We start from the raw sequence: 27,665 nt of genomic DNA on the forward strand, positions 1-27,665 counted from the left end.
ATGAAGACAGAAGACAGCAGAAGTTATTTAAAATGTTTCTTAAAGCAAAATATATTGTCTTCAATGGGGTGAAAAGTTGTTGTTTTTACCCAGACATCTAAAAATAACTTCTTTTAGAGCAGCAATTGCAATACTGTGATATTTTTTATCCAAGGTTATCTACTCACAGGTCATCCAAGATGTTGGTGACCTTTATTTCTCCTTCAGTAGAAAATTAACCTTTTAAGACCCAAGGTGTTTTTACATGCATTTTTTTATTTCTCTTTGCTATTTGGGCTTATTGGAACCTAATTAGAATAAAACCTAAGTATTATCTTTTGAAATGATGTACTTTTAGAGAAAAATTATGTCCATAAATGTGGACTTGTGGTCTGAATTTACATAAAACACCTTTTCCTGACTGTTTTTTAATGCATTAATAACACACACATACTTTTTGAACATGTTTTTGCATTTTCCCCATTTTGAACAGTTAAAAACAGTGTTTGGGACATGCTGCAAAACAGTTGCAGGATGACTGTATGTCTGGAACAAAATATAAAACATTCAAAGTATTTTAAATAGCCACGTAAAGCCTGGTTTATACTCGCCGTGTCCACTTGTTCGTTTGAGTGCATGCGGCGAATGTGACGTCATCGCGGAGTTTGCGGATGTTCGCTTTGGGTGCATGCGACATGATTTCGGCTGGCAGTGCACATGTTTTTTTTTTTAGACTCGAGCGAACAGTGCAACTTGTTTGATTAGAGTTGAATATGAAACACTCTGAAGAGAAGAGGTCTCTGAAACAGTACGACTGTGCAGACATCTTTATGATCCGTGATCATAGAGATAACCTAATGATCAATGATTCTTGGCTAGAAATTGCAACAGCCGTGGGAAAGGAGAAAGTGTTTTTGTTAAAAGATTTGGAAAAACCTAAAGGATCAGTTTGTTAAAACCAAAAGAGACCATGGCAAAAGTGGAGACCCAGGTACACACTTACAAAATATGTTTTTCCAGTCATAGGTTTAACACTGATTTATATATTGCAATTTTGAATTTAAAACAATTTAATAGTTACAAAACTATAATTAATGAACAGAATTATTTCTTTGAATACTTGAAAAGAATATTTGAACTTATCGGTTTACAGTATACAGATGGCCTGTTTCTCTAGATTTTATTGGTGATAATGGTAAGGAATGTTGGACCATTATTGCCTTTTTAGCATAAGAAGAGAACAGAAACTAGCCAGACAGTAATGTGTGAATTGTGGAACGGGCTAAAAAAATATATATATATTTTTTAGTAAGTGTACTTTTTTTTGCTTTTATTCTTGCCATAATAAAAAAAATATATCTATAGAGCAACTCCTGTTCTGTTGTCATTAATATTTTAATAAACTTTAATAGGTAGAACTGTCCGAGATATGAACAAAAGCAAGTGATGCATCAAATCTTGAATGGTTATAAAAATCCTTATAATCATTAAAATAATTTATAAAAATAATAAAAATAATTTGATTAAAAATATTGAGTGATATTAATGATATGACGTAGTTCCTGAAACTTTCTACTTCTCAGTTTATTCGTCTGATTTTACGGTGGGTTTCTTATGAGCGCCCCCTGTTGTTTTAAAGAATATCACAACGCCAACGCGACAAGTATAAAAGCCTCGTCTGTTTCGCGAGGTGCGCGCGCAGTCAGCGGAGGTGCGCGATGCAGAGACAGGCGACTGTATAAATCCATCTTAAGAGCTAAAATGTGCTGTCCACGTATGTGGCCACTAAGCCCTAGGAGTTTAAAGAAGATTTTGAGCTGAATCTGTGGTGCTTGGTGATTCATAAATGGCAGTGAATGGTGACAGGTTTTTTAGATGAAAAATAAACACTTAAATGAGTTCAAATCAACAGCCGTGGCACACTGAGGTCTCATGAAGTGCTGAAGATGACTAGAGCATTGTTGAACAGGATATCAGGTGCTGCAGTTTGTTGATCGATATTGGTGATTGTGTCACCAGCTCTAGTGCATTTTAATCTATCAAAAGCCACAGGACTACAATCAGACTGCATTCGCACATGAACTGTTTAACCAGGCTGTAGTTCAAACCTAATAATATTATAAATACTGTTCAGAGTCTTACACACACCAAACATTTCGTTTGACGAGACATTAGTATGATCAGGAGCCACAGCTATTGATTTAGACATCTTGGATGACCTGTGGGTGTAAAAATTAACAGGGCGTTTTCATTTTTTGTCGAACTATCTCTTTAATATATGGAAATGTTAAACTTGTGTTTCTTCTGTTAACAGGATGAACTGAGCGAACTGAAAGAGCAGATCAATCTGTATGAGTCGGCCATTAAATGCGGAGCCCTGGAGTCTAATGGAGACTGGGAGAACCAGCTGTCTGAGTCCTACATGGACCTGGGGATCAAGAAGTCCAAGTGGAGAAATGGACGAATCCACAGGTATCACACTGAAGTGATACGAATGATTCATTAGGAAAATTCCATCATCATTTACTCATGATTCACTTATCACAAGCCTGTTTGTAATGGTTGTGTGAGTAATTAAAAATGCTCTAAATATTATTAAAACCTAACATACACCTGGGAAACTTTAATTGCTTGTGAATTTGCTGGGACAGTCTTAAGTAGGGGTGTGAATCTTAGGCCCAATTTTATTTTTGTACCCCTTCCCCTTGACCCTTACAACCGAGGGTTAAGCGGAAGGGCTTTAAAATGTACCCATAAGGATTGGGACAGCACTATAGCACCTGCACACGTCATCGTATGTCATCGTGAGCTCTTGTTTCATATGAGATCAGACGATCACGACTGCTGTAGTTATTCCAGTTGTGTTATTTATTGGTATTTATCTTCAGGAAATCACTGAAGGCATATATCATGTTATCATAACAATATAATGTGACAAGATCATAATCCTGCGCAATTAACACAGTGGCCATATTCATCTATGTAAACACACCAAAAACAACACTAACATTATAGCAGACACTGTAAAAAAGCTCATTCCCAGCCACTAGACTTTTCTGACAGAGTATCCGAGTGTCACCGAGTGTCAGAATGTTGTGGGACTGCTGAACAGCAGTTATTATTAGGGATTGTAGGTCGCGAAATGTAGCGTTTTTTTTTATTTTTTTATTTATTTTTTTTTTTTTGTTTGTTTTTTTAAAAGCATGACAGTAAAATACGAACGCAGTTATGAGTATATTAAAACATGTGTTTGTCTTAATTTTTTCGAGTGTGGTCCTGAAAAATCTTTGTTCGAAGGGGTCTTCACCCCTTCCCCTTAGCCCTACACCTTCAAGCTAAAGAGAATTGGGACACCCCTACCCCTTGGGGTGCACGCGCAAAACGAGGGGTAGGGGTAATGGGAAGGGTTAAGGGGTAGAATTGGGATAGGGCCTTATTAAAATCATCCAATTTCAATTCTAGAAGTCACGATTCCATTCAAAATGATTTTTGACCTATGTTTTTTCCTATTTAGCTGTACAAATACATCTTTCCAACTTAACATTTTAACCACAATTACAATTTGTCTGATTTTGTGGATGATTTGAGTCTTTTAATGACAGTACTGCCATCTTAAATTGTTTCATTTAGTAACAAAGTTATATTCCGCACGAGCAAGCTCTGAATTTTACACTGAAACTCCAGATTACTAAAGCAATTATTAAGAACAAACTATTCCAAAAAAGAGAGCATTATTATTTTTTTTTTTTGGCAAAGAAATGTATTAAACGCAAAAATGTTTATTTAGAAATTTTATTAGAATATTATAATGGAATTGCTTTGAGCCACAGAGAACTACCTTTAAAATATTATGGTTCGCAGTGCTTCATTTACTGCAGCACTTTCACTTTCATTCACAGTTTCTTTGTCTTTGTCCAAATGAAGCTAATTCAGCATGACATTTGCATGTGCCCGTCAACGCTTATTTTTCTGTTTGTAGCTCACGCCCGCACAAGCTCGCATCATCACAACCTAATTTGAATACAGAAACTTTTGAGCATCGATTGTGAATTGCAATTCATCGATTAATCAAAATAATGTTATAATAATATTAAAAGATTTCTCAGTGATAGGTTGCGGCTGGAAGGGCATCCGCTGCGTAAAACATATGCTGGATAAGTTAGAGGTTCATTCCGCTGTGGCGACCCCAGATTAAAATTTTAATTCATCCTGTTTCAAAGTATGGTCAATTTGGAGTACTAACTACACTAACTGTAACTGGTGTGTTCCAGCACACCTCATATATCAGACTCGAACTTGAAGGAGGATGTGGTGCGCGAGCTGAAGAATGAGATGCAGCGATGCTTGAGTCACTTGAAGAGCAAACGGCTGAAGATCTCTGAGCTGCAGGAGGAGCTAAGACGCTCGCGTAGCAGAACCGAGACACTGGAGACACACATACAGCAGGCTGACAGGACCATACGGGACTCTCAGGTCAGACTGCTGATGCTGGGCCTGTGAGTCTGTGTGTTTGAACTTCTGCTGTAGATGCTGGACTCACATGTTCTGTGTTTGCTTCAGGTGAGGGAGAGCAGTTTGGAGAAACAGCTGGAGGCGTCTCAAGTCACCGTCGGCCCTCAGGAAGAACTCCGCAGACTGCAGGAGAGACTGGAGGTCTGGATACATTTCAATCCATTTATTTGTTCCCCTAAAATATAACATATTTCATAACAATATTTAATTATTCTTAAAAGAAATGAAAAACTAAATACTGGAAAACAAAAATTTTCAAAAATGTTGAAATACATATTTTTAATAGTTTTTTTTTACATCAACATTAAATAGAAAAAAGAATTAAGGAATCAAAACAAACATTTGATATGTTGTACTACTTTTTATTGAATGAACATGCAATCAGTATTGAAAAAGACAATTGTCCATAATTATATAAACTTGTACAAAAAGCTTAGAGAAGCAATGCCATATAAAATGTATAAAATAACCCAAACTGCTTAAACTAACTGAAATTAAGTTCAGTTACTTACTATTGTTGTTGTTGTTGTTGTTATTATTGTTGTTATTATTATTATTATTATTTATTTGACTAAGTTAAATTACTTATTATTATTATTATTATTGTTGTTGTATTTGACATTGTTAAATGATTTATTATTATTTTATTTTAAAAGCAAGTTGAATGACTTATTATTATTATTATTATTGTTGTTATTGTTATTATTATTATTATTATTATTATTATTTATTTATTTTATGTTAAGTTGCATATTATTATTGTTATTATTATTTTATTTATTTGACATTTAGCTAAAGTATTATTATTATTATTATTTATTTTATTATTATTATTATTATTATTATTATTATTATTATTATTATATTTACTTGAAATTAAGTTAAATTACTTTTTATTATTTTATTTATTTGACATTAAGTTAAGTTACCTATTATTGTTGTTGTTATTATTATTAGTGTTGTTGTTATTATTATTTGTATTATTATTATTATTATTATTATTATTGTTATTGTATAATATAATTTATTTACTTATTTGACATTAAGTTAATTTACTTGTTGTTGTTGTTGTTGTTGTTTTATTATTATTATTATTATTATTATTATTATTATTATTATTATATCATCATTTTATTTATTATACTAATTTAAATTCAATTACCAAAATAAAGTTATAAAGAACATACAGAAGCTAATCAATTGTAGATCAACTTATTTTATTTAATTAAACTCATTCTAAATACCAAAAGAATAATCCAAGATGATAGTAAATTGATCCACTCTGGTCTTAGTCTAATTGATTCAAAAGTCGGTGTTGGGTGACCCGCCATCCAACGTCATCATCTGTCTTGTGAACTGCAGGCTCTGGAGAAGAGGAATCAGGAGCTGAAGCAAAGTGAAGACAAACTGAAGGCAGTGAACTCTGAACTCTGCACCAAGATGAGGGAGATGATCCAGGAGCTGGACCAGGAGAAACAGGAGGCAGCAGAGAGGTCACAGACTTTGTAATGCTGAATGAGCTGGACTAATACAGTGATGCTCCTTCTGTGGTTGCTCAACGTCTGTGTGTGTTTGTGTCTGTGTTTTTATGTGTGCATATGTTTGTTTGTGGGTCTGTATTTTTGTGCATGCCTGTGCTTTTTTGTGTGTTTGTGCATGTGTGTGTGCGTGCGTGCATGTGTTTTGTTGTGTATTTTTATGCAGGTTTGTGTGTGCATGTTTTTTTTGTGTGTTCATGCGTGTGTCTGTATTTGTGCGTGTGTGTGCAGGAATGAGAGGACTCAGCAGCAGTTCAGAGATGATGTGGTGAATGGTGTCCGTGAGCAGCTCACACAGGAACACACAGCTCACATCCAACAGCTCAGCAGCCAACATCAACAACAAATGCAACAGCTCCAGTACTGCAACTGCACACACACGCTCACCTTCAATATACACTCATAATCAACATGCACACCTTCAATATATATACTCATAACGAATGTGCCCATTATTAATATTGTGGCCACTTCAAAATTCAGTCCATAATTATCTTATTTAATCTTTTCAAGTGTGTTTGAGGACTATTCAGATTTCTGTATCAGTGGTCATTAATTAGCAGCAAGTATCAGCATTTTCAAACATGAACATTTTCAAGTTAAACTTTCCTATGGGGCGCCACGGTGGCACAGTGGGTAGCACAATCGCCTCACAGCAAGAAGGTTGCTGGTTCGAGCCCTGGCTGGGTCAGTTGGCATTTCTGTGTGGAGTTTGCATGTTCTCCCCGTGTTCGCGCGGGTTTCCTCCGGGTGCTTCGGTTCCCCCCACTGTCCGAACGCATGCGCTAAATTGGCCATAGTGTATGTGTGAATGTGTGTGTGGGTGTTTCCCAGTGTTGGGTTGCAGCTGGAAGGGCATCCGCTACGAAAAATATATGCTGGATAAGTTGGCGGTTCATTCCGCTGTGGCAACCCCTGATTAATAAAGGGACTGAGTTGAAAAGAAAATGAATGAAACTTTCCTAAGACAGAAAATTCTATGCCCAATGATGATTGTGTAATGGTGAGCATGTAGCATGTGTGTGTACCGGATCACAACCCATGGTTCGGAACATGCATGACCCGCATTTTAATAAAATTTTTTAAACTTGTAGATTTATCCAAAATTTTTAACGAACATAGAGAAATCGCCTCTCGCGTCATTCAAATCACATGTATGAAAGCATTTAGGCTTTCCTGTAAAATAAATTGATGACGGAAGAAGTTGTGATGGGTTATGGTCATGGGATGGGATGTGGTGGGTTTCTTAGGCTATTAAAGGTGTTTACTTGTTTAGCCTGCATTAATGCGTTCAGTGTAAGCTGCACGATTAACATGCTAATCTGTGGTCAGATTTCTGACACGACTAACCGTAATTCATCTTCCACTGTCAATAAGCATGAGCCATAGCGTACTTGCTTTTGGTGTACGTACATACAGAAAATGCTGCTTCGCAATGCCAAGTTCACAGAGCCCTAACGGTGTGGTTGAGTCGAAGTATAATTACATAGGCAACAATACTTTAATACAATTTTAATATGATTAAGACAATACTCTGATTAAGAGTCTACCATTTAAAAGGCAATTTTTGATTACCTTAATCCGACTAAAGTCATAATTGAATTAAACAGAAATGGAATTAAGACATGTGGAGTATGCATATTTTAGTGGCATTACTGAAGTAAACACCACAATCAAAGTATTAGCGTCATGTAGGACTTTTCGCTGCATTTTGTGACAAGATCCACACATGCGGCTGTGAGTAAAGGACCACACGCACGTACACATCACGAAATGCAGAAGTTTTTTTCTTTCCATTCGACGTGCGGTATCAATAAAAACAACATACTTCCTCCAGTCCTTCATATTTGCATCAAATACCCCAGTTTGTCATGGGGGCATGAATGAAATGTTCATGAGTGAAAGTTCAACTGCCGAACTGCAGTTAAAGTCGAGAAATTGAAGATGAAACACCCAAAATTGCATGAGACAACATTCAAAAAGCACTTCACATAATTATATTAATGTCTTATTCAGATTAAGGCAAATAAATATTACTAATGTCCATGTAAGCATAGTCAATATGTCTTCAAAGTAAGTGAAAGATCCAGAAAGGCATCCTGCTGATTTGATTCAGAAGGGCACTTTTTTGGAGAGGGGTCTGGATGCAGACCTGGTGCAGTGCAATCTAGGCTGCATCCAATGCTTTTTAATGGGCTCATCTAACACCACCCCTGACCCTACCCCTCACAGTGACGTCACTAGCTCCATTTGAGTGCATTGTGTCTGACATAGCATCGCTGAGTGACGCAATATCAGCTTGCATGAAAAAGGCTGCATCCAGATACTATTGCTTTTTTGTCAAACGGCTCACCAGTTTGAATTTCATTCATTCACCGTCATTATTTTTAAAAAGCACCCACTTCATTTTATTTGAATATATTTTACTGGAACGCATTAACTCTACAGGTGCTTGAAAGTTAGCTGTGGAGCTAACGTTAATCATATCATTCCCTGTAGTGAACGCATAAAAATCGTCATCATAATTTACCTGCCGTCAAAAATATGCCACTGAACAATTCTTCAAAAATAGGTTTTAAAATAAATACGGTTGTACAAATGATAATTTTAGATTTCTACATTTAGCGTTATCAGCAGTAGTAGTAACAGTGACGTTTTTACAGTACTGAATATTTTACCGTTTATTTTTATTCAGCTGATAATTTCTTCATTTTATTTGTAATAAAGTTACAGGTTCTAAGTTCTGTTTGCTAAAACCAAAAGTTTCTTGCAGTGCTGTTTCTGTAATAAATGGAAAGCAAATTACATTTGTCTCCTTTTTGGCTGATCCGAAAAATGTACTAAAATGTAAAATCTGCTAATGCGATCCATTACACCACTAATACCCACATAAGCCTAATTGCACCACACGTTCACTTGTTACCTACAAAAAAAGCAATCTGTTAGTTCGTGATAGATTAGGACTTTCATTACCATCCACAGGTCAAAGCTGGCGGATCTCAGTCAGGAAGTGTTAGCGGTGCAGGAATGCTACCTTGCGGTTTGCAAAGAGAAGGACAAGTTGGAGGAAAATCTCCACAACAAACTTGAAGAAGAGTGGACGTTGAAAGAAAAGGAGGTCAGGACTTCAGACCTATTCATTTTTATTTATTTTTATTTATTTAATGATTGTTTGCTTTATTCATTAAATTGTTTTTGTTTGTATTTTTATTTTATTTTAATTAATTGAAATAATAGTTTTTTACTAAACTAATAATAGTTTATAATATTTCATTGTTTTATAATATATGTATATTTTTGTTTAATTTAATTACTTGAATCAAAATGTAATAGAAATGTAAAATATTAATTAATAATTTAATAATAAAAAATAATAATAATAATAGTGATTTATTTATATCATTTAATCATATTTTTATATATTTATATAAATTAATATTTTAAGAAGATTTTTTACCTACTAATATTAATTTGACATGTATTTGTTTAATATATTCAAATTACTTTAATTATTTAAATTAAGTAATTGTAATTTTAAACCAATTACACTTCCCCCTTATTTAATGATTTGCTTTTTTAACTAATGTAATTGCTATTATTTTTTTATTTTATCATTTATTGTTTATACATGTTAATTAAAAAATATTTTTAGGATTACATTTATTTAATATAATTTTTAATTGAATATTTTTTTAATAATTAAGATTTTACTCTGTTTACACACCTTACCTTGAACTGTTTTAACTATTCATTCAGTTAGTTAATTGTTTAATACATTCAAATTAGTTTCAGTAATTATTTAAATTAAGTCATTATTTTAGTATAAATGTCATTGTAAAAAAAAACATTTCCCCCTTATTTAACAATTAACTTTTTTATTTAATTACTATAATTTTTTTAATGTAATTGTTTATGGCTGATAAATTGAAATACACCATCTTTTTACGCTTTTTACACTCGTTTTACGCTTGAACGACAAAATAAATGCTTAAGTCTATTTAACTGATTGTATCTTAATTACATTACAACATCGATGCTGTAAAAGGATCCTTATGAAATTGAAAATAGTCACATAAACCGGAAGTTTATCATTGGCTGAAAAGCACTAGCTGTTCCTATACCTCATTAAAATCTGGATATATTTAGGCATAGCTGAATAATTAGAGTTTAGAACAGTACATGGAAATTCAATTAAATTCTAGTTTATTTATATAGCGCTTTTCACAGTAATGATTGTTTCAAAGCAGCTTTGAGAAAGGGGCAAATTATTGCATTACAATCTAATTTAAAGAAGTTAAGGTTATTAGTCACCATAACTTTATTAACGTTACAAATAACTAACTAATTATCTAGTAACTAATAGCTTTAAAAAAACATTTAGCTATTTAGTATTTAGCTAATTGGTTAATTGGGTAACATTTTACAATAATGATCCGTTAATGTATTTACTAACATTATCTAAGTATAAATAATCTTATTCAGCAATTATTGATCATATGCCAACATTTACTAATGCATTATAAAAATCCAAAGTTGTGTGTTAACATTAGTTAATGGACCATGAGATAACATGATTAAAAGTTATTTAAAGGGCCTGTGAAATTAAAATAAAGATTTTTAGATGTTCGATGCTCAGTTTTAAGGATATATTTTAGCTAGTGTGCTAAAACATGTATATTAAAAAAAAAAGCAAAAAAAAAAAAACCTAATGGATTACTAATTGTTTTTTTATGTTAGTAAATGCATTAACTAATGATGGATCATTCTTTTAAAGTGTTACCATTAATTTGCTTTATATTAGTCTAGTTTAATATTTTAGACTCTGATGTTGAGATTCAGACGTCTGAGAAACTGTTTGCTGCTGTTGTTTTCAGCTGAAAATTCGAGAGGAGACTGAAGGTGCTCTGGAGAAACTAAGGGCCGATCTGGAGCTCCAGCATCAGCAGGACATTTCTCAGCTCAAAGCCCAGTGGGAGAAACACACACAGGCTGAGCTCGAGCTGCGGGTCAGAGAGCAGCTGGAAACGGCCAGGAAGAGCTGGCAGGAGGAGCACGAGACGGTTAGTGATGATCTTCAATGATCCTTAGCTTACACTCCAAGCCAAGACAGCAGGATCTTACAAAATGTGTCCTTCAGATATAAGCCAGGTGACACTGAAGACTGGAGTAAAGAGTGCAGTACATTCAGCTGTAAATCAGGGGAATAAACAAAATCTTATTTTACACCATATAATGGGGTATATGCACACAGACTTTGAATTTTCAGACATCCAGCCCAAGCACTTCCGGTGAACTGCCACTCCATTACAAAATCACCACGTTTAAGATCTGATTTATTTAAAAATCAATGATCTTCACTGCCTGATTGATATACGATATATAGTCTGGAAAAGAAGCATTGCATTAAGTGTTTACACAGTCTTTCATCTCGTTTTATGCTTGAACAACTAAATGAATGCTTAAGTCTATTTAACTGATTGTATCTTAATTACATTACAACATCCTTATGAAATCAAAAATAGTCACATAAACCTTTCACCGGAAGTTTATTATTGGCTGAAAAGCACTAGCTGTTCATATACCCCATTAAAATCTGGATATATTTAGGCATAGCTGAATAATTAGAGTTTAGAACAGTACATGGAAATTCAATTCTAGTTTATTTGTATTGCGCTTTTCACAGTAATGATTGTTTCAAAGCAGCTTTGAGAAAGGGGCAAATTATTGCATTACAATCAAATTCATAGAAATTAAGGTTATTTGTCACCGTAACTTCATTAGTAAAATTTATTTTATTAGTTACTAATAACTTTAACTAGTTATCTAGTAACTAATAGCTAAGTAACTAATTAAAAAAACATACAGTGAGCCTCAAACACTATTGTTTCCTGGTTCTCGTGTAAATCCCATTCAAAACCGTGGCAGTCGGAATTTAACACAGATTATGTTGCACATAGGATCATTAATATGCATGTCTCTGCCAGCGTTTGATATCCAGCAGGATTTCCTAGATTACAGCAATTACCTGTAAATATATTCTCCCCTCTTTTTCTGACACTGTGTCCTAACTACACGCAAAGTTTTTACTCAAACTAATTCCAAGTGCAACAGAAAAATATTTTTGCATGAAATTATAATTGATCAAAATTCAGACATGTTTTTATTCATTATTAAACAACACAATACTAATGTTTTAACTTCAGAAGATTTCAATATTTGTTGGAGTACAACATTGTTTTTTTTTTATGCTGACCAATTACTGCATTTTCTGCAAAACGCTCTGCATAACAGTAGTTTTATTGAACATTTTATCACACAATTATATAAAATAAAACAAACATTTTTACTCAAACTAATACACTTTGGTAACCCTGGTGAGCAACTTACACTTAATTCAAATACATTAAAAACAATATTCATTATTCCTCACAGCAGTCTATGATTTCAACAATTTATTTTCAAAAACGTACTCAAAAGCAAAAAATTACTGAATTCTCATTATTAGAATGATCTCCAAAAATATCAAGCTATTATTTTTATCAGTTTAAAATGCACTTCAAAAAAATATTAGCTATATATTAAGATAATATATCGTACAAGATAATATATAGTTGAAGTCAGAATTATTAGCCTCCCTGAATTATTAGCCCCCCTGTTTATTTTTTCCTCAATTTCTGTTTAACGGAGAGAAAATTATTTTTCAGCGCATTTCTAAACATAATAGTAATAACTCATAATTTAATATTTAATAACTGATATATTTGATCTTTGCCATGATAACAGTAAATAATATTTGACTTGATATTTTTCAAGACACTTCTATACAACTTAAAGTGACATTTAAAAGCAATGGTTTGTTCTGTAGACTATCGAAACAATATAGCTCAAAGGGGCTAATAATTTTGACCTTAAAATGGTTTTTAAAAAATTAAAAATTGCTTTTATTATAATAACCAAAATAAAACAAATAAGAGTTTTTCCAGAAGAAAAAATAGGATCAGATTTTATCAGAATATTATCAGTGAACATTTCCCTGCTCTGTTGAACATCATTTGAGAAATATAAAAAAAAAAAATTCAAAGGGAGGCTAATAATTCTGACTTCAACTGTATATAAATAAATATGAATAATAAACCACTAGAACAGTGTTTTATATTTTGTTGTATTTGCATTATTTAAATTCCAATGTTCAAATCCAGAGAAATAAGCAATTTTAATGAGTAATTAGCATCCTCAGTTTCAGGTTTGGTTTTATATAGAAAACAAGGAAATGCTTTAATATGTTGTGTGTTTCATATAAAACAATGATTTTCAGCTATTTATTCTACTTCATATGTATTTGTCTTTTTTCTGTGTATTCCTGCTCTCAGCGGCTCCAGAAGTCTGAGGAAGAGGAGGAGGTGAGGAAGACGAGGCAGTTGGACACCCGAGAAGGAGCGTGCCAGACCAGTTCCTCTGAGACGGCGGGTCGGCTGATTTCAGAGGAGGAGCTGGTGGTTCGACTTAATGCTCAGAGAGACATGCTGCAGCGAGAGGCTGCGGCAGCACAAAGCAGAGCCGTGGAGGAGGCCGTGAGGCATGCGGAGAGAGAGATGCTGCAGAAACACGCTGAAGACATCACAGTCCAGGTGACTCAGTTAAGTTCTTTGCACACTGAAGTTTTGCCATTAAATAGCCGAAGAAGCTGATACAGCAATAAATTAAAAACTCTCTTTATTAAATTATTGAAAAAACACTAGAACAGTGTTAAATGTGTTCATTTAGCTGATTTGTGTATTTGCTTTATTCCAAATGCTTTAAAGAATGTAATGTAATTAACACCCATCTTGACGATTTCAACAATTTCTGGTTTGGTTTTATAGAAAACAGGGAAACGGCAAAGATGCTTTAATTTGTTGTGGGTTTTGTTAAGCTGCACTGAACAGCATTGAAACAGAAGTCTAAAATGTATTAAGTCTGATAAAACAGTGCTGCTGCTTCTCCAATTGATCATGAGCAAAAAAACTGGAAGCTGTGGACTGTGGCATATTAAAAGCTCTGCTAATTTTGTGCCATGTCACGCTCATCTCTCATCAGCAGTTGTTTCAGCCTTTCTCTTGTTTCACTTCCACAGCTTTCAGCCGTCATACTACACTGATAATAAGTGAACTCTTTAGCTTATCCATCAACAGCATTTCTGCAGGAATCCTCTAGGATGTACTAAAGACCACAACTCCCATGGTTCCACACTTAGTCACACCCTCATCAAAATGAGGTTGAGCAATTCCATGCAAATGTCAAGCTTGATATGAAAACAGTTAAGTTTTTACTAAAATAGCAAAACCCTTTTTAAGTTTGTTCAGTAGGCTTGTATTTTACAGTACTGTAAAAATACTCAAAAATGTCTCTGTCAATGTGTTCAACCAGGGCTTAATTTGTGCACCTCATTTTACCGATCCCCCTCCTCAACCACCCTCCTCCCCATCTGCTGTTCACTTTCACTTTTTTCCGTGACTCCCCAACCCTCTTCACTTCGTCTGCGACAACATCCCCCTGCTCTTCACTTATGTGCGCGACCCCTCTCCATCCTTGGGTAACATGCCGGACCTCACAATTCACAAATTAACTCTGTGTTCAACCAGTTATATTTGATTCACCTAAGTCACACAAGTGCTAATTTCACATCGGTCACATCCATAACGAAGCTTTTTCCTCAGAAATGTCAAATAAAATAAAATCAATCATGTTTATTCTATAGTGAGTCAACTCTTCTCCTTCTGATTAGCATTATTTCTTTTGGGTTGTGCAGTTTAATTCACAAAATTCCTACAAAGTATGTTGTATAGTGCAAATTTTTCAGACTTTTTTGGACACATAATGCATGTTTATTTTCATCATTTAAAATGTTAACAGATTGATATTTTTCTGATCCCATAACTCGTGGTTAGTTGTTTAGGGCATTTCAATATAATGATAACACATACTTTCTATGTGAATTTATGTTTTGAGTTTTTACTGCAAATGTGCCATTCATAACGCTGGAATTTCTCGGGTTTGTTTGTTTTGAATACTTGCCCTCTAGTGGTGAAAATGACACACTGTGCCTTCTATAATCATTAATAATAATAATAATAATAATAATAATTTCTGTCTCTTCTAGGTCGAAGGTGCGATATCGAGGGCTCGTTCTCGATGGCTCCAGGACTTGACCTCCCTTCCAGAATACAAAAGCAGCCTGCAGACAGAGAAGGATGAATGGGAGAGACTTCAACAGAAGCACGTCCAGGAACAGGTGATTCTTGTTTAGATTGCTGGAAACAGGGCTGGGTCTGGATTCAGAATCCTGATTCAATTCGATTCGGAGCCAACATATAAGCATCATATAAGCAAGTCAACATATAAGCCATGTATTTGACCATCCAAGATGCAATAAGCCACTAAAGTGAAGTAAATTCAGCTCTCACAATCTTCAGATCACTTTCACAAACCTGTCTTTTTCATATTTGAAGGCAAAATAATTTTTCAAATATTTCCCGAGCGATGTTTAACAGAGCAAGGACTTTTTCACAGTACTTTCAACATTTCTTTTAGTTTGGCTGGAATAACATTTTTACATTTAAAATGGCATACAGGAAAATATAGGAATATTAAAAAAATATTTAAAAAATATAAAAATATAATTAAATATAAATATAAAAAATATAAAACTTAATAATAAAAATATTTTAAAAATTAAATATATATTTTATATATTTACAGCTTTAGAGAATGCATATTGAATCAATGACTTTAAAAAAAAAAGCGTAAATATATACTATATTTATAACTGAAACAATGGCTGTATGAGGGACAATAGAGTTGAGGATCCAATAGCAGTTTATTAAGAGAATTGTCTTGCAAGCAAAGGTTGAAACTGGAACAAACAGGTGCATACAGATAGTCCAAAGCGCGGTGAATAAACAGGCGAATGGTCGTTGCAGGCGGCAAACATGTAAACAAAGAAACAAAGCAAAGGGACAAGGCGAGTGAAAACGCGTCGGAATGCTCACTTAACAGTTTAACAAGAGTCTGCAACAATGTGCCTGTGTGTGCTGAGTTAATAGTCCTTGAAATCAGTCCATAATGATCTTCCGGCTATGTGTGTAATCACTGGGAATCAGGAACCAGTGTGTGTGAGGTGCATGCTGGGAGTTGTAGTTCGTTAATGTGGCGTGTGTATTTCTCTAGTGATCCACAGCCGCTAGATTGTTGGTGATCGTAACAATAACACTATATTTGCCCAGCCATAACTCCTAATTAATTAATAATTAATTAATTTCTTCATATGTACATTTTAACTTGCACAGCATGATGGATGTTAATAATACCAATGTTGCTTCCAATAAGTTTTAGTTAACATTTGACTGACCCTAATTGGTACTGAAATCTGTACTTTCGGCTTTCCTATGCTCGAAACGCTCTAACGCTCTTCTGTTAATGGCAGGTGTCTTCAGCGGTGAGGTCAGCGGAGGAGCGGTGGCAGGACACACTCCGCTCTAAATGTAGTGAGCTGGAGGATGGAAACAGGCGATTAGAGGAGCTCCAGGAAGAAGTTCTGACCCTCAGTGCTGAACTGGAGCGCTCGAGTCAGGAGCGGGACGCCTTCGTCAAAGCAGAGCTGGCTGAAGCCCAAGATGCCTGGATCAGGGACAAGCAGGAGGACATGTCCCGCCTCAGGGCACAGCTCCAGAGAGAGCACAAACAAAAACTACAAGCCGTCTTGGAGCAAACTGGCAAGCAGAGAGAGACGGAGCTGCAGAGAATCATCAGAGAGAAGGAGCAGGAGTGGAGCGGCCAACAGGAAAGCAGGTTACAATCATCCTAATTAAAATGGCAGCACAAGCTTTAACAAATTTGAATTGATCTTTTCTGAAATTAAAATTTTAGCTTTTTTTTTTTTTTTATATATATATAAAGGGATCTTTAAAAAGTTGATAAATCAATGTAGAGAAATTCAAAGCCCTTAAAGTATTAAAAAGTCTTATTAAATTATTAAGGTATTAAATTCTATATCATGTTTGATCATGCAGTGTATGGTTGTATGCTAAAGTTTGCCTGAATTAAATCTGCGAATTTATGAACTGTACATAATATTTTTTAATAATAATATTTAATTTAATATTTATTTGTAAAAAATCTTTTCCTCAGATTGGCTGTTTTTAGATCTGCAGGTCAGGGTGGAGGTTTCACAATAGATTTCGAGAACTCTATTAAGTGCACTTTTATACCTGTTGAAAACTTTTAAAGGGTTTATTTTTCCCCCAGTCTCTTAATCTTAACATCAGGTGTAAAGTGGGTGTTAGACTCTGAATACATGGTGTTGTAAAGGCCTGCTGTTTTTCAGACTGCAGGAGGAGAGGCAGAAGCTGCTGGAGGAGCTGCTACAGGGCCTGAAGGAGGCGCTGCAGGAGGGAGAGGAGAGGAGAGAGAGTCCCGATGATACAGAAACTACCAGATCCAGAGTCTGGGAGATCTGCAAACAATCACTCAGCCAGGCCAAGCAGGAGTGGGAGAAGGTGAGCAAAACTGACCATTACACCATATTGTCATGCAAAAAATTGACCGGTTCAGGGATAAATTGACACTAAAACTGCCAGTATGTGACAGCCAGTACCATTTTTAGAGGATAGTTCGCCCCAAAATTAAAGTTTTCTCACTGTTTACTCTCCCTCTAGTGGTTTCAAACATCTATTTTTTTTTTCTTCAAACAAAAGAAGATATTTTGAAAATACCTTTAACCACTGACATCCATAGTAGAAAAACTATTGAAATGAATGGTTTTCAGCCTTCTTAAAAATATCATTGTAATGAAGTATATCCAGCCATCTTAAGCCATCAGGAAGAAGGTGGAGAGCTAACTAATTTTAATACTGAAAATAAACATAGAATATATGGCAGCGGCCCCTCACAGATGATTTCTGCCAAACTGAAAGCAAAATCAAACACAAGCTCCAGTCCTGGGCCCTGTTTCAGAAAGGAGTTCAAGTGAAAACTCAGAGTATGTTAACCCTGAAATGAGAGAAACTCTGTGTTTTCCGTTTCAAAATGGCAGGTTTGTCAAACTCGAGAAGCAGAGTAGGTCAAGCCTGTTTCTGAGAGGTAACTTTGACTCAGAGTCAGTTACCGTCTCCTTTTTTTTTTTAAGACGAATCGGTATTGCTCGCCTTAGCCTTATGTTTTCACCCACCTCCTGTAATGCTCAATTTTGATATGCCCATAAAAAAATTGTTTGATGGAAACACCAAAACACATAACTTTTGAAAGCATAAAAAACCTATGCGCTATTCTGAAATTGAAAACTGAGTTTTTAAGTTCAAACTCCGAGTTGGTTGAACCTCCTTACTGAAACAGGCCCCAGGTCCTCTCTCAACTTTCTACGTCATCACTTCGTTAATTCTTCCGCTTCTCTGTGGGACTCGAGACATTTGGCGTAGAGATGAAGCTCCTCAGCACTCACAGTCTTCTTTTATGTTTAACAGAAGAAAGTCAAACGAGTTTATATGAGTGAAGAGTGAGTAAATGATGACAGAATTTTAAATTTAAGGTGAACTATCCCTTAATTCAATTATTTATTTGTAAACGAAGCAAGTGACTGTCTAATATTAAGTAAAAATCTTGTTCAATGAAGACATTTAGTAAATTTCTTACAATAAATTGATCAAAACGTAATTTCTGATTAGTGATAATATGCATTGCTTAACTTAAATTTGGGTTATTTCGAATATTTTGATTTTAAAAAAGTATTTGTTATTGAACCTTCAGATTCTAGATATTAAAATAATTGGACGTCCCAAATATTATCCTTGCCTATCAAACCATACATCATAGAAAGCAAATTTATTGAGCACTCCAGTCTCTAGAGAAACACTGAAGTTTTTCTTTTGTTTCTCTCCCACCTCAGAGCAGTGAAGACAAGTTGAGACGTGCACTGAAGGAAACCCAGGAGCGTCACGAGGCAGAGATCGGTAAAACTCACCTCAAATACTCATCACACACAACCACAGACTCTTCCCATCCTCACGACTCTTTACCCTCAGCTGGTCTGAGGAAGCAGAGTGAATGTGGATCTCCTGCATTTGCTGAGGCTCTTTCCAAACTCCAGAAGAAGAACCAAGAACTCCAGCGGCATCTGGAAAAGGCCTGTCGCCAGCTGCAGAGGAGCGTACGAGAACATAAAAACACCCTGCAGAGGATTAAAGGTGCTGCTTATTTACCTTTAGTCATTTCTAAGGTGATTTTATCCAAAGCAAATTACTTAGAATGCAGATGGGATCAGGCGATTATTTCACAAGACTTATTTTTCTTATTTATTTCTGATAAAATGCGAGTTTCATTTCTTGTGTTCAAGAGAGCGTGCGAAGAAAGGTTAATGTGAATAATGGGAGATGAAAAGGCATTTGCCAAACAAAAAAAAGCGAACATTACACCCATTTTTGACGTCATTATGCTTGTCTTGTTTACTGTTGGTTGCTAGGTTACCAATACTACACTGCCTGACAAAAGTCTTGTCATGTATCCCAGTAGTAAGAGCAAATAATAACTTGACTTCAGTTGATCATTTGGAAAAGTGGCAGAAGGTCGATTGTTCTGATGAATCATCTGTTGAACTGCATCCCAATCATCACAAATACTACAGAAGACCTATTGGAACCCACATGAACCCAAGATTCTCACAGATATCAGTCAAGTTTGGTGAAGGAAAAATCATGGTTTGGGGTTTCATTCAGTATGGGGGCGTGCGAGAGATACACAGAGAGTGGATGGCAACATCAACAGCCTGAGGTATCAAGACATTTGTGCTGCCCATTACATTATAAACCACAGGAGAGGGCAAATTCTTCAGCAGGATAGCTCTGCTCCTCATACTTCAGCCTCCACATTACAGTTCCTGAAAACAGAGAAGGTCAAGGTGCTTCAGGATTTGCCAGCCCAGTCACCAGAGATAAACATTATTGAGCATGTCTGGGATAAGATGAAGGAGGAGGCATTGAAGATGAATCCAAAGAATCTTGATGAGCTCTGGGAGTCCTTCAAGAACGCTTTTTTTGCCATTCCAGATGACTTTATTAATGAGTGATTTGAGTCATTGCAGAGATGTATGGATGCAGTCCTCCAAGCTCATGATGGAGTCAGACACAATATTCATTCTGTATCCACTGCAGCATGACTTTATATTCTATAATAGACATTATTTCTGTTAAGTGACAAGACTTTAGTCCAAGCAAAGTCAGACCTTACTGTCCTAATAAAATAATAAAAAATCAAGACATGACCATATTTTATTTTGGTCAAATAAGCATAATCTAGAGGCCTTTACCTTTCATATAAGCCACTTCTGATACCAAATTATCAACTAGAAGTTATGATTGGTTGTTCCTAAATCTTTTGTCAGGTAGTGTACTGTGAGCCACTCTAACAACGTGATGGAAATGCACCTAATACACATTTTGAAATATTTTTTATTTTTTTGCAAACTTTGAAAAGTTAATTTGGCTTGTATATTTCTGTGTACATTTTATGATTTCTCTTTTTTTTTTAATGTCTTTTGTTTTCATATTTTACCTTTTTAAATTTAACATCTATAAAATAGCTATTGGTTGAAACTACAGGGACATGAGCCTCTAAATAAACACAAATTTGAATAATAAACAGTAAACAGAAATTGGTATTATAATTGGTTTAGTTCTGTTAATTACAAATTTTAATTTATAATGAAAATTTAATAAGGTCAGTGTCTGGCATTTGATATAACATTGTTCACACTAAACTGAGATTTTAGATTCGCAATTAATATGTTTAATTAAATTATCAAAGTATTTTTGCTATTATTTGAATTTTAACTTCTCTAATATTCTGTTTTAATTCAGTAAATAATGTATATATTAATTTCTTTATTAATTTTACTTGTCATGATTCATTTGTTTATTATTATGTCATGTTTTAATGCACCTAAAGGTCATAAGAAGCAACACCATGTTGAAAAAAAGTTTTATTTTTTTAATCATTGTTTTTGTGAAATCAGAAGAGCACGAGGCAGCGCTGCAGAATGAGCAGCAGCGTCACCTTAAAGCTCTTGAGGAACTGAAACAAACCTCAAATGCAGAAGCACTTTCAAGGTTTGTAAACACTTCAAGTTTATTTGATTTCTTTCATAAGTGCAAGTCATTGACTAAGAGTGGAGTGGATCTTAAGAGTGCCATTAATAATGTTCATTAATGATTCAGTGGTTCAGTCGGCCAGCAGAATCTTCAAGCAGGTCTTGAGGAAATGAAGGAGCAGTACATGAAGGCAGTGGAGAAAATCAAAGGTGAGAGCCAGACCTCTATAAAGATGTTTTACATAACTTGACACATTTTAAGTAAGTAGTAAAAAGTAAACAATGTAATTATATAGCAACCTTCACAGACAAGAAATCACAAAGTGCTTAACAGTAAAAGGAAATATGTATCAAAACTGGTTAAAATCCAAGTGCAAATACTAGCAAAATGTATAATCAGCTCACTATGCAATTAAAAGCTTGTTCAAAAAGATACCTTTAAATATTTAAAGAAATTAAATAAATATTTCACGTATTGTTTCAGAGTTGGTGAGAAACTTTGAAAAAGCAGCAATGCACAAAATTTTCTAAATGAATTATAATTACAGTAACAAATGTTGTGTATTCTAAAGATTTGTATCATGCTAACATTTTAACAGCATGCTAGCAACATTCCAATGCAAAAAAAGTTAGTAATGTACTAAAATGTTTGTAATATCCATGCTATCAGCATTTTAAATCATGCTAGGAAATATTTCAATCTAAACATTAGCATGGTATCCATGTGCTAATACAAGCTATCAGTTTTTAAAACTGTTAACAAGGTTTCAAACATGCAAAAAATAAAGAGCAATGTGTTGTCATGCTTGCAACATGCTGAATCTCTTAAGTTGTGCTAGCAATGTTTGGCCAGCGGCGAAATTAAAATGATCGTGCCCAACTGAGCCTGGTTTCTCTCAAGGTTTTTTTTTCTTCACTTCTGCCATTTAGTGAAGTTTTTTTTCCCCTCTCCGCTGTCGCCACTGGCTTGCATGGTTCGGGATCTATAGAGCTGCGCATTGTTGGATTTGCTCTTCAGTGTTTGGACTCTCAGTAGTGATTACACACTATAAATGTATTCGTGTTAGTGATTTGTTAAAATAGTTTAGCAACATGTGATTAGCATATTAATTTGTTAAAAATTATAAGCAATCAATGTTTTAATTCTTATTAGGAATTAGTTCTAATAGATTAGCAACATGTTACTAGCATGCTAACGTGTTAATCATTGTAATAACAATATCAATGTTTTAAAACATGTTAGCAATTAGTTCAAATAGGTTAGCAACATCTTATTAAAATGCTAAAGTGTTAAACATGGAAATAACATGCTATCCATGATTACATTCATGTTAGCAGTTAGTTCAAATAGGTTAGCAACATGTTATTAGAACGCTAAAGTGTTAAACATGGAAATAACATGCCATCAGTGCTTTAATAAATTAGAAATAAGTTCAAATAGGTGAGCAACATGTTATTAGCATGCTAAACGTGTTAACCATGTTCTAAAACAAAAAAACAATGTTTGTTATTTTGATAAATCACATAGTTTCGTAGACTAGCGCTCTCTGATTTCAAACACAAACGCAGCTGCTGCTATTTTACATCAATAATAGATTGTAACAAAGATTTAAAACTGAATGCTTTGCCTTCAGTGAGTACATGAAATATTTAGACTCAAATCAATGTTTTGCATCCGATTGTTTACATATTGATATTCCTTAATTATGTAATAGTTGGAAGCAAAAAACTTGTAGTAAAAATGTAGTAATAATGCACAACCTGGCTGTTGATCTTGCTCAATAAAGCTGAAGCCATCAGTTGGTCTGACGTTGTGTTTGTAGGAGACATGCTGCGTTACCTGCAGGAGAGTAAGGAGCGGGCGGCGGAGCTGATCAAGACTGAGGTCCTGAAGGAGAGGCAGGACACGGCCCGGCGGATGCGCAGGTATTACCTCACCTGCCTGCAGGAGCTGCTGGAGGACGGAGGACAGAGCACAGGGTATGAAGAAGCTCAGATCATCTCCACTCTGCTTTTCTGACTTCTCTGACTGTTTTCATTCTGCATTTTCTTTCTCCAGAGCAGAGAAGAAAATCATTAATGCTGCTAGTAAACTGGCCGCCATGGCTAAAGTCCTGGAGACCCCGGTGACCAAACGCAAGCATTCGAGAATGCAGAACGCTTGTGGTAAAAAAAAATCTTTGTTAAAGTGGCCCTAATATGCTGTTCTAAAGCTTCCACACTGCAGAAAATGCTTTTCTTAGATTTTTTTTGTTCTGTTTGTAGTCCAAATATCAAAAAAAAAAATTAGAAGCATTTTCTAGACAAGTTACCAGGAAAGCAAATTAATTAATAAACATGCACATTTTGCACACACATCAGTAGGAACTACAGTTGAAGTCAGAATTATTAGCTCCCCTGAATGATTAGCCCCCTGTTTATTTTTTCCCCCAATTTCTGTTTAACGGAGAGCAGATTTTTTTCAACACATTTCTAAACATAATAGTTTTAATAACTCATCTCTAATAACTGATTTATTTTATCTTTGCCATGATGACAGAAAATTATATTTGACTAGATATTTTTCAAGACACTTCAGCTTAAAGTGACATTTAAAGGCTTAACTAGGTTAATTAGATTAACTAGGCAGGTTAGGGTAATTAGGCAAGTTATTGTATAATGATGGTTTGTTCTGTAGACTATCGAAAAAAATATAGCTTAAAGGGGCGAATAATTTTAACCTTAAAATGGCTTTTAAAAAATTAAAAACTGCTTTTATTCTAGCCGAAATAAAACAAATAAGAATTTCTCCTGAAGAAAAAATATTATAAGACATTCTGTGAAAATTTCTTTGCTCTGTTCAACATCATTTGGGAAATATTTAAAAAAGAAAGGAAAATCCAAACGGGGGGCTGATAATTCTGACCTCAACTGTATATAAACACAACACAAAAAAGTGCAACAGTCTAACAACCATATAATTATTTATAGTCATTTGTTTAATGTTAACCTCACTTAATGAGAACTGTGGGCAATATTTACAGTATAAGACTGTTCTTGGTTTAATTTTGGAGACTTGGAGATCATTGTCCATATTCAGTCCTTTATTCCTTTATTCATACCTTTATTTTTAATGTACGTGAATGCCGTAAAGGTGTCAAAAGTTTTACATCGTGCCATAAAATCAATCTGCTGCAACTATTACTATTGCTGTGACGTTAATCTAGCATAAAAACACCAGGGGTCGCAATCCAATGGAAAAAGAATGGAAAGGCTGATGGCTTTTCATTTGCGTGTTGTTTTTATGTAACCATTAAATACTATTTTTATCTTCTGCAAGATGTGGATAAAATATGGCAATTTTAATAGTTTAATTACATGTAGGATATTTTTGGAAATCACCAAGCCACCCTTTAACTGCCCGCTCTACCAAATGGTTGACCATATTTTGACTGTTTTAAATAATGGTTCATCCTGTTGCACTACTACACTTTATTTTGGTTTTATTGTAAAAAACACAAGAAAACATGTTAAATGAGAATCTGAAATATTTTATGGCAGTGTTTCTCAACCACGTTCCTGGAGTCCCACCGACAAGGCATGTTTTGGATGTCTTTGTCTGTCACACCCATTACAGGTCTTTCAGTCTCTGCTAATGAGCTGATGATCTGAATCAGGTGTGTTTGGTTAAGGAGACATAGAATATGTGCAGAGCTGGTGGTCCTCAAGGAACGAGTTGATAAACACTAGGTGCATCCCAAATCGCATACTTGTGCACTATTCTTCGCCATTTTGTAGTATAAATAGTGTAAGTAGTGCGTTTTTTATTTAGTGAAAACACTAAAAATAAAACATGCACTTTAAATACCTGGATGATGCACTTATTCAACTGGAAAAATTAAGTGTGGAATGATGGACACTTCGCACTCAATGACTGCAGCTTTGCTCACGTAGCGGAAGGGGTGGAGCTTTCGGGCCCTGATGTTGGATTACTTTATTTATTGTGGATGGTGAAAGCAAAATTCTCCTCTGAGAGTGATCATAGCACCTCCCGATGGTGAATACTCTAGGCAGGTCTTATTTAGTAGTCTGGTCTTTTATTTCACTAATTTGGTAACCGTCAAACGTCATCAGGGAAATGGTTTGAATTTCTGCTTAGTAAAAAAACATTAGTATTCCATGTGAGACGACACTACATACATATACTATGCTGTTAAGTGTGTAAGAGCATACGTACTTAGTGCACAGTGTATAGTGTGCCATTTGGGACGCAGTTTTATGTCATACTTCAATAAATAAAGGTGATTTAGTATTTAAAAATGTTATATTTTCAATATATTTTTAAAATAAATTGGTCTTACACTTTATATTTTCTGATTTTCATAGTATATGTAGTACTTCCAGTACTTTTACCATAAACTGACATATCAACCATTTGTTATAGGCTGACATTTTAGAAATGTGTTGATAAAAATGCATTGAGTGCGTTAACTAGCGACATTAGGAGTTAAGAAATGCAATCCGAAAACTTTTTTTCTTGGTGGGGCAGTTAAAGAGATAATAATAATAATAATAATAATAATAATAATAAAGATTTGACCACAAGGCAATATGTAAATTATGAATAATAATGGACCAAAGAAGGATCGTTGGGGAACACCTTGCTTCAGGGGGACAGCAGGTGATCAAAAATACTTTACTAAAATGTAAAGTTGTCTGTCAGAGGGAATGGAAGAGAACCAGGAAAGAGCAGAACCAGAAATACCCCGATCTAAAAGAAGTAATTTGTGGGAGACTGCTTAAAAGGCAGAGGTGAGATCAGGTAACAGAAGTACAGACAGAGAACCAGAGTAACCAGAAAGCAGGAGCTCATTACCTTCACTACTTTTCCCAGTGCAGTTTCAGTACAGTAAATCAATGGTCTCAAACTCAATTCCTGGAGGGCCACAGCCCTGCATAGTTTAGCTCCAACCACCTCCAACTCACACCTGCTTTATAGTCTCTAGTAGTCTTGATTATTTAAATCAGCCGTGTTTGATTAGGGTTGGAACAAAACACCAAGAATCCAGTTTGACAGCCATGCAGTAAAAGTTGAAAGGGATCAGATTTTGATAGGAAAACACTGAAGCTGAGAGTGAAGGGAGAATGAAGGGTACAATTAAAACGGAAAAATTATAATTTATGAATTTAAAACTGTGTTGAATTCCTTTGTTTTTATATCTCGGCTGATATTAGTTTAATAGAGGCCCATTTAATTTCACAAATTTATATTGTAGAGTACTTTTCTATTTATTTATACTGGCTAAATGTCATTTTCCTAGGTGGATCAGACAAAACAGACCCTGAAACCTGTGACTCTCCTGCTAAAATGCTGGGTGCTGTCTCACACGGAGCTGAAGCACTCAAAAACGGTAAGGACAAGCAGATCCATCAGGTCTACAATCAAACCTACACATCCTTGATGTCAAAACAAAGAGCTGTCAAACCAAAAGCCTTCGAACCAGATTCCATGAAGCCTGCAGTAGCATCTAAAGATCCTTTAACCACTGGTCAGGTAACTCAGAAACACACACACTTTGCACATGACCATGTTTTTGACAGCGATATCAAGAGTCCTAATGTCACTCTGAGAAAACAGTGCAGGGACATGTACATGGATGGTGGTTTTGAGTCTGGAAGAGCAGAACCATTAGCCAATCAACCTTTTCTAATTGAAGAAGCTCCCGTTCGGGATGACGGACAGAGTGACTGGAGTTTAACCAGTAATGGCTCCAGTGCTCACCTGACGTCCTCTTATCCCAGGTCTGGGATGACATTCTCAGTGAATTCAGTGGGCGGTTTGGACTTTGGAAGCTCCATTGGCAATAACTCTGATGTTACGATATACAAGGAGATCATTCAACCGCAGTCTTACTCTAAACCCAATGTGTGTGTGGACAGAAGAACAAATAAACACAGAGAGCCGATCCCGGGATCCGAAGGACATGGTGTCCGGAAAATGTGTCCAAAGAGCTTGTTTTCCGAGTTGAAAGTGCATCAGCAGGACAGCGGGTTCGACAGCCCGTTGGCACTGCTTCAGAAATGAATAGTGTACATAAAAGAGTTACGTTCTCGGTTTATGGTCTGCAGTGTTTGTCTTCTGTACCGTCTGTGCATGAATTTGTTACTTTTTAACTTAATAAAACGACCTAGTTTTACATTAATGTTTCTTGAGCCGTCTACTTTCACACCGTTATAATGAATAAACACCATCGTAATTCCCAAGATGCAGCATAAAACAAAGAGCAAAGTGACTGTTTATTGATATATATATATAATAATATAATATAATATATATATATCTTTTGGATAAAAGCGTCTGCTAAATGACTAAATGTAAATGTAATGTGTATATATATTCTAAACACCTGACCTGACTGCAGTTTACTCTTAAAGATGTTTGATTTCCTTAGGCTGAATGTGTGTCCACAATCAAAGTCCAATGCTTAGATAAGATGAGGTTGGAGATAAAATAGCATTTAACATCATCTGGGTCATTCTTT

At 35.1% G+C, this 27,665-nt stretch overlaps 1 protein-coding gene across 1 annotated transcript; it reads left to right on the top strand.

Annotated features, from left to right (window-relative positions):
• Positions 1-752: 752 nt before the first annotated feature.
• cep152 (centrosomal protein 152) lies at positions 753-27,326 on the top strand. The gene is made up of 19 exons (XM_056451262.1): positions 753-887; positions 2,294-2,451; positions 4,251-4,452; positions 4,540-4,632; positions 5,854-5,984; positions 6,261-6,389; positions 9,012-9,147; positions 10,904-11,089; positions 13,400-13,657; positions 15,169-15,300; positions 16,492-16,856; positions 17,392-17,563; positions 18,949-19,012; positions 19,085-19,246; positions 21,070-21,163; positions 21,272-21,354; positions 22,968-23,124; positions 23,204-23,310; positions 26,445-27,326. The coding sequence occupies exons 1-19, from the start codon at positions 753-755 to the stop codon at positions 27,206-27,208; spliced, it is 3,528 nt and encodes a 1,175-aa protein (XP_056307237.1). The 3' UTR covers positions 27,209-27,326.
• The last annotated feature ends 339 nt before the right edge of the window (positions 27,327-27,665 follow it).

This window comes from Danio aesculapii, chromosome 25 (assembly GCF_903798145.1).
Source record: "Danio aesculapii chromosome 25, fDanAes4.1, whole genome shotgun sequence".
In the NCBI taxonomy this organism is placed as follows: Eukaryota; Metazoa; Chordata; class Actinopteri; order Cypriniformes; family Danionidae; genus Danio; species Danio aesculapii.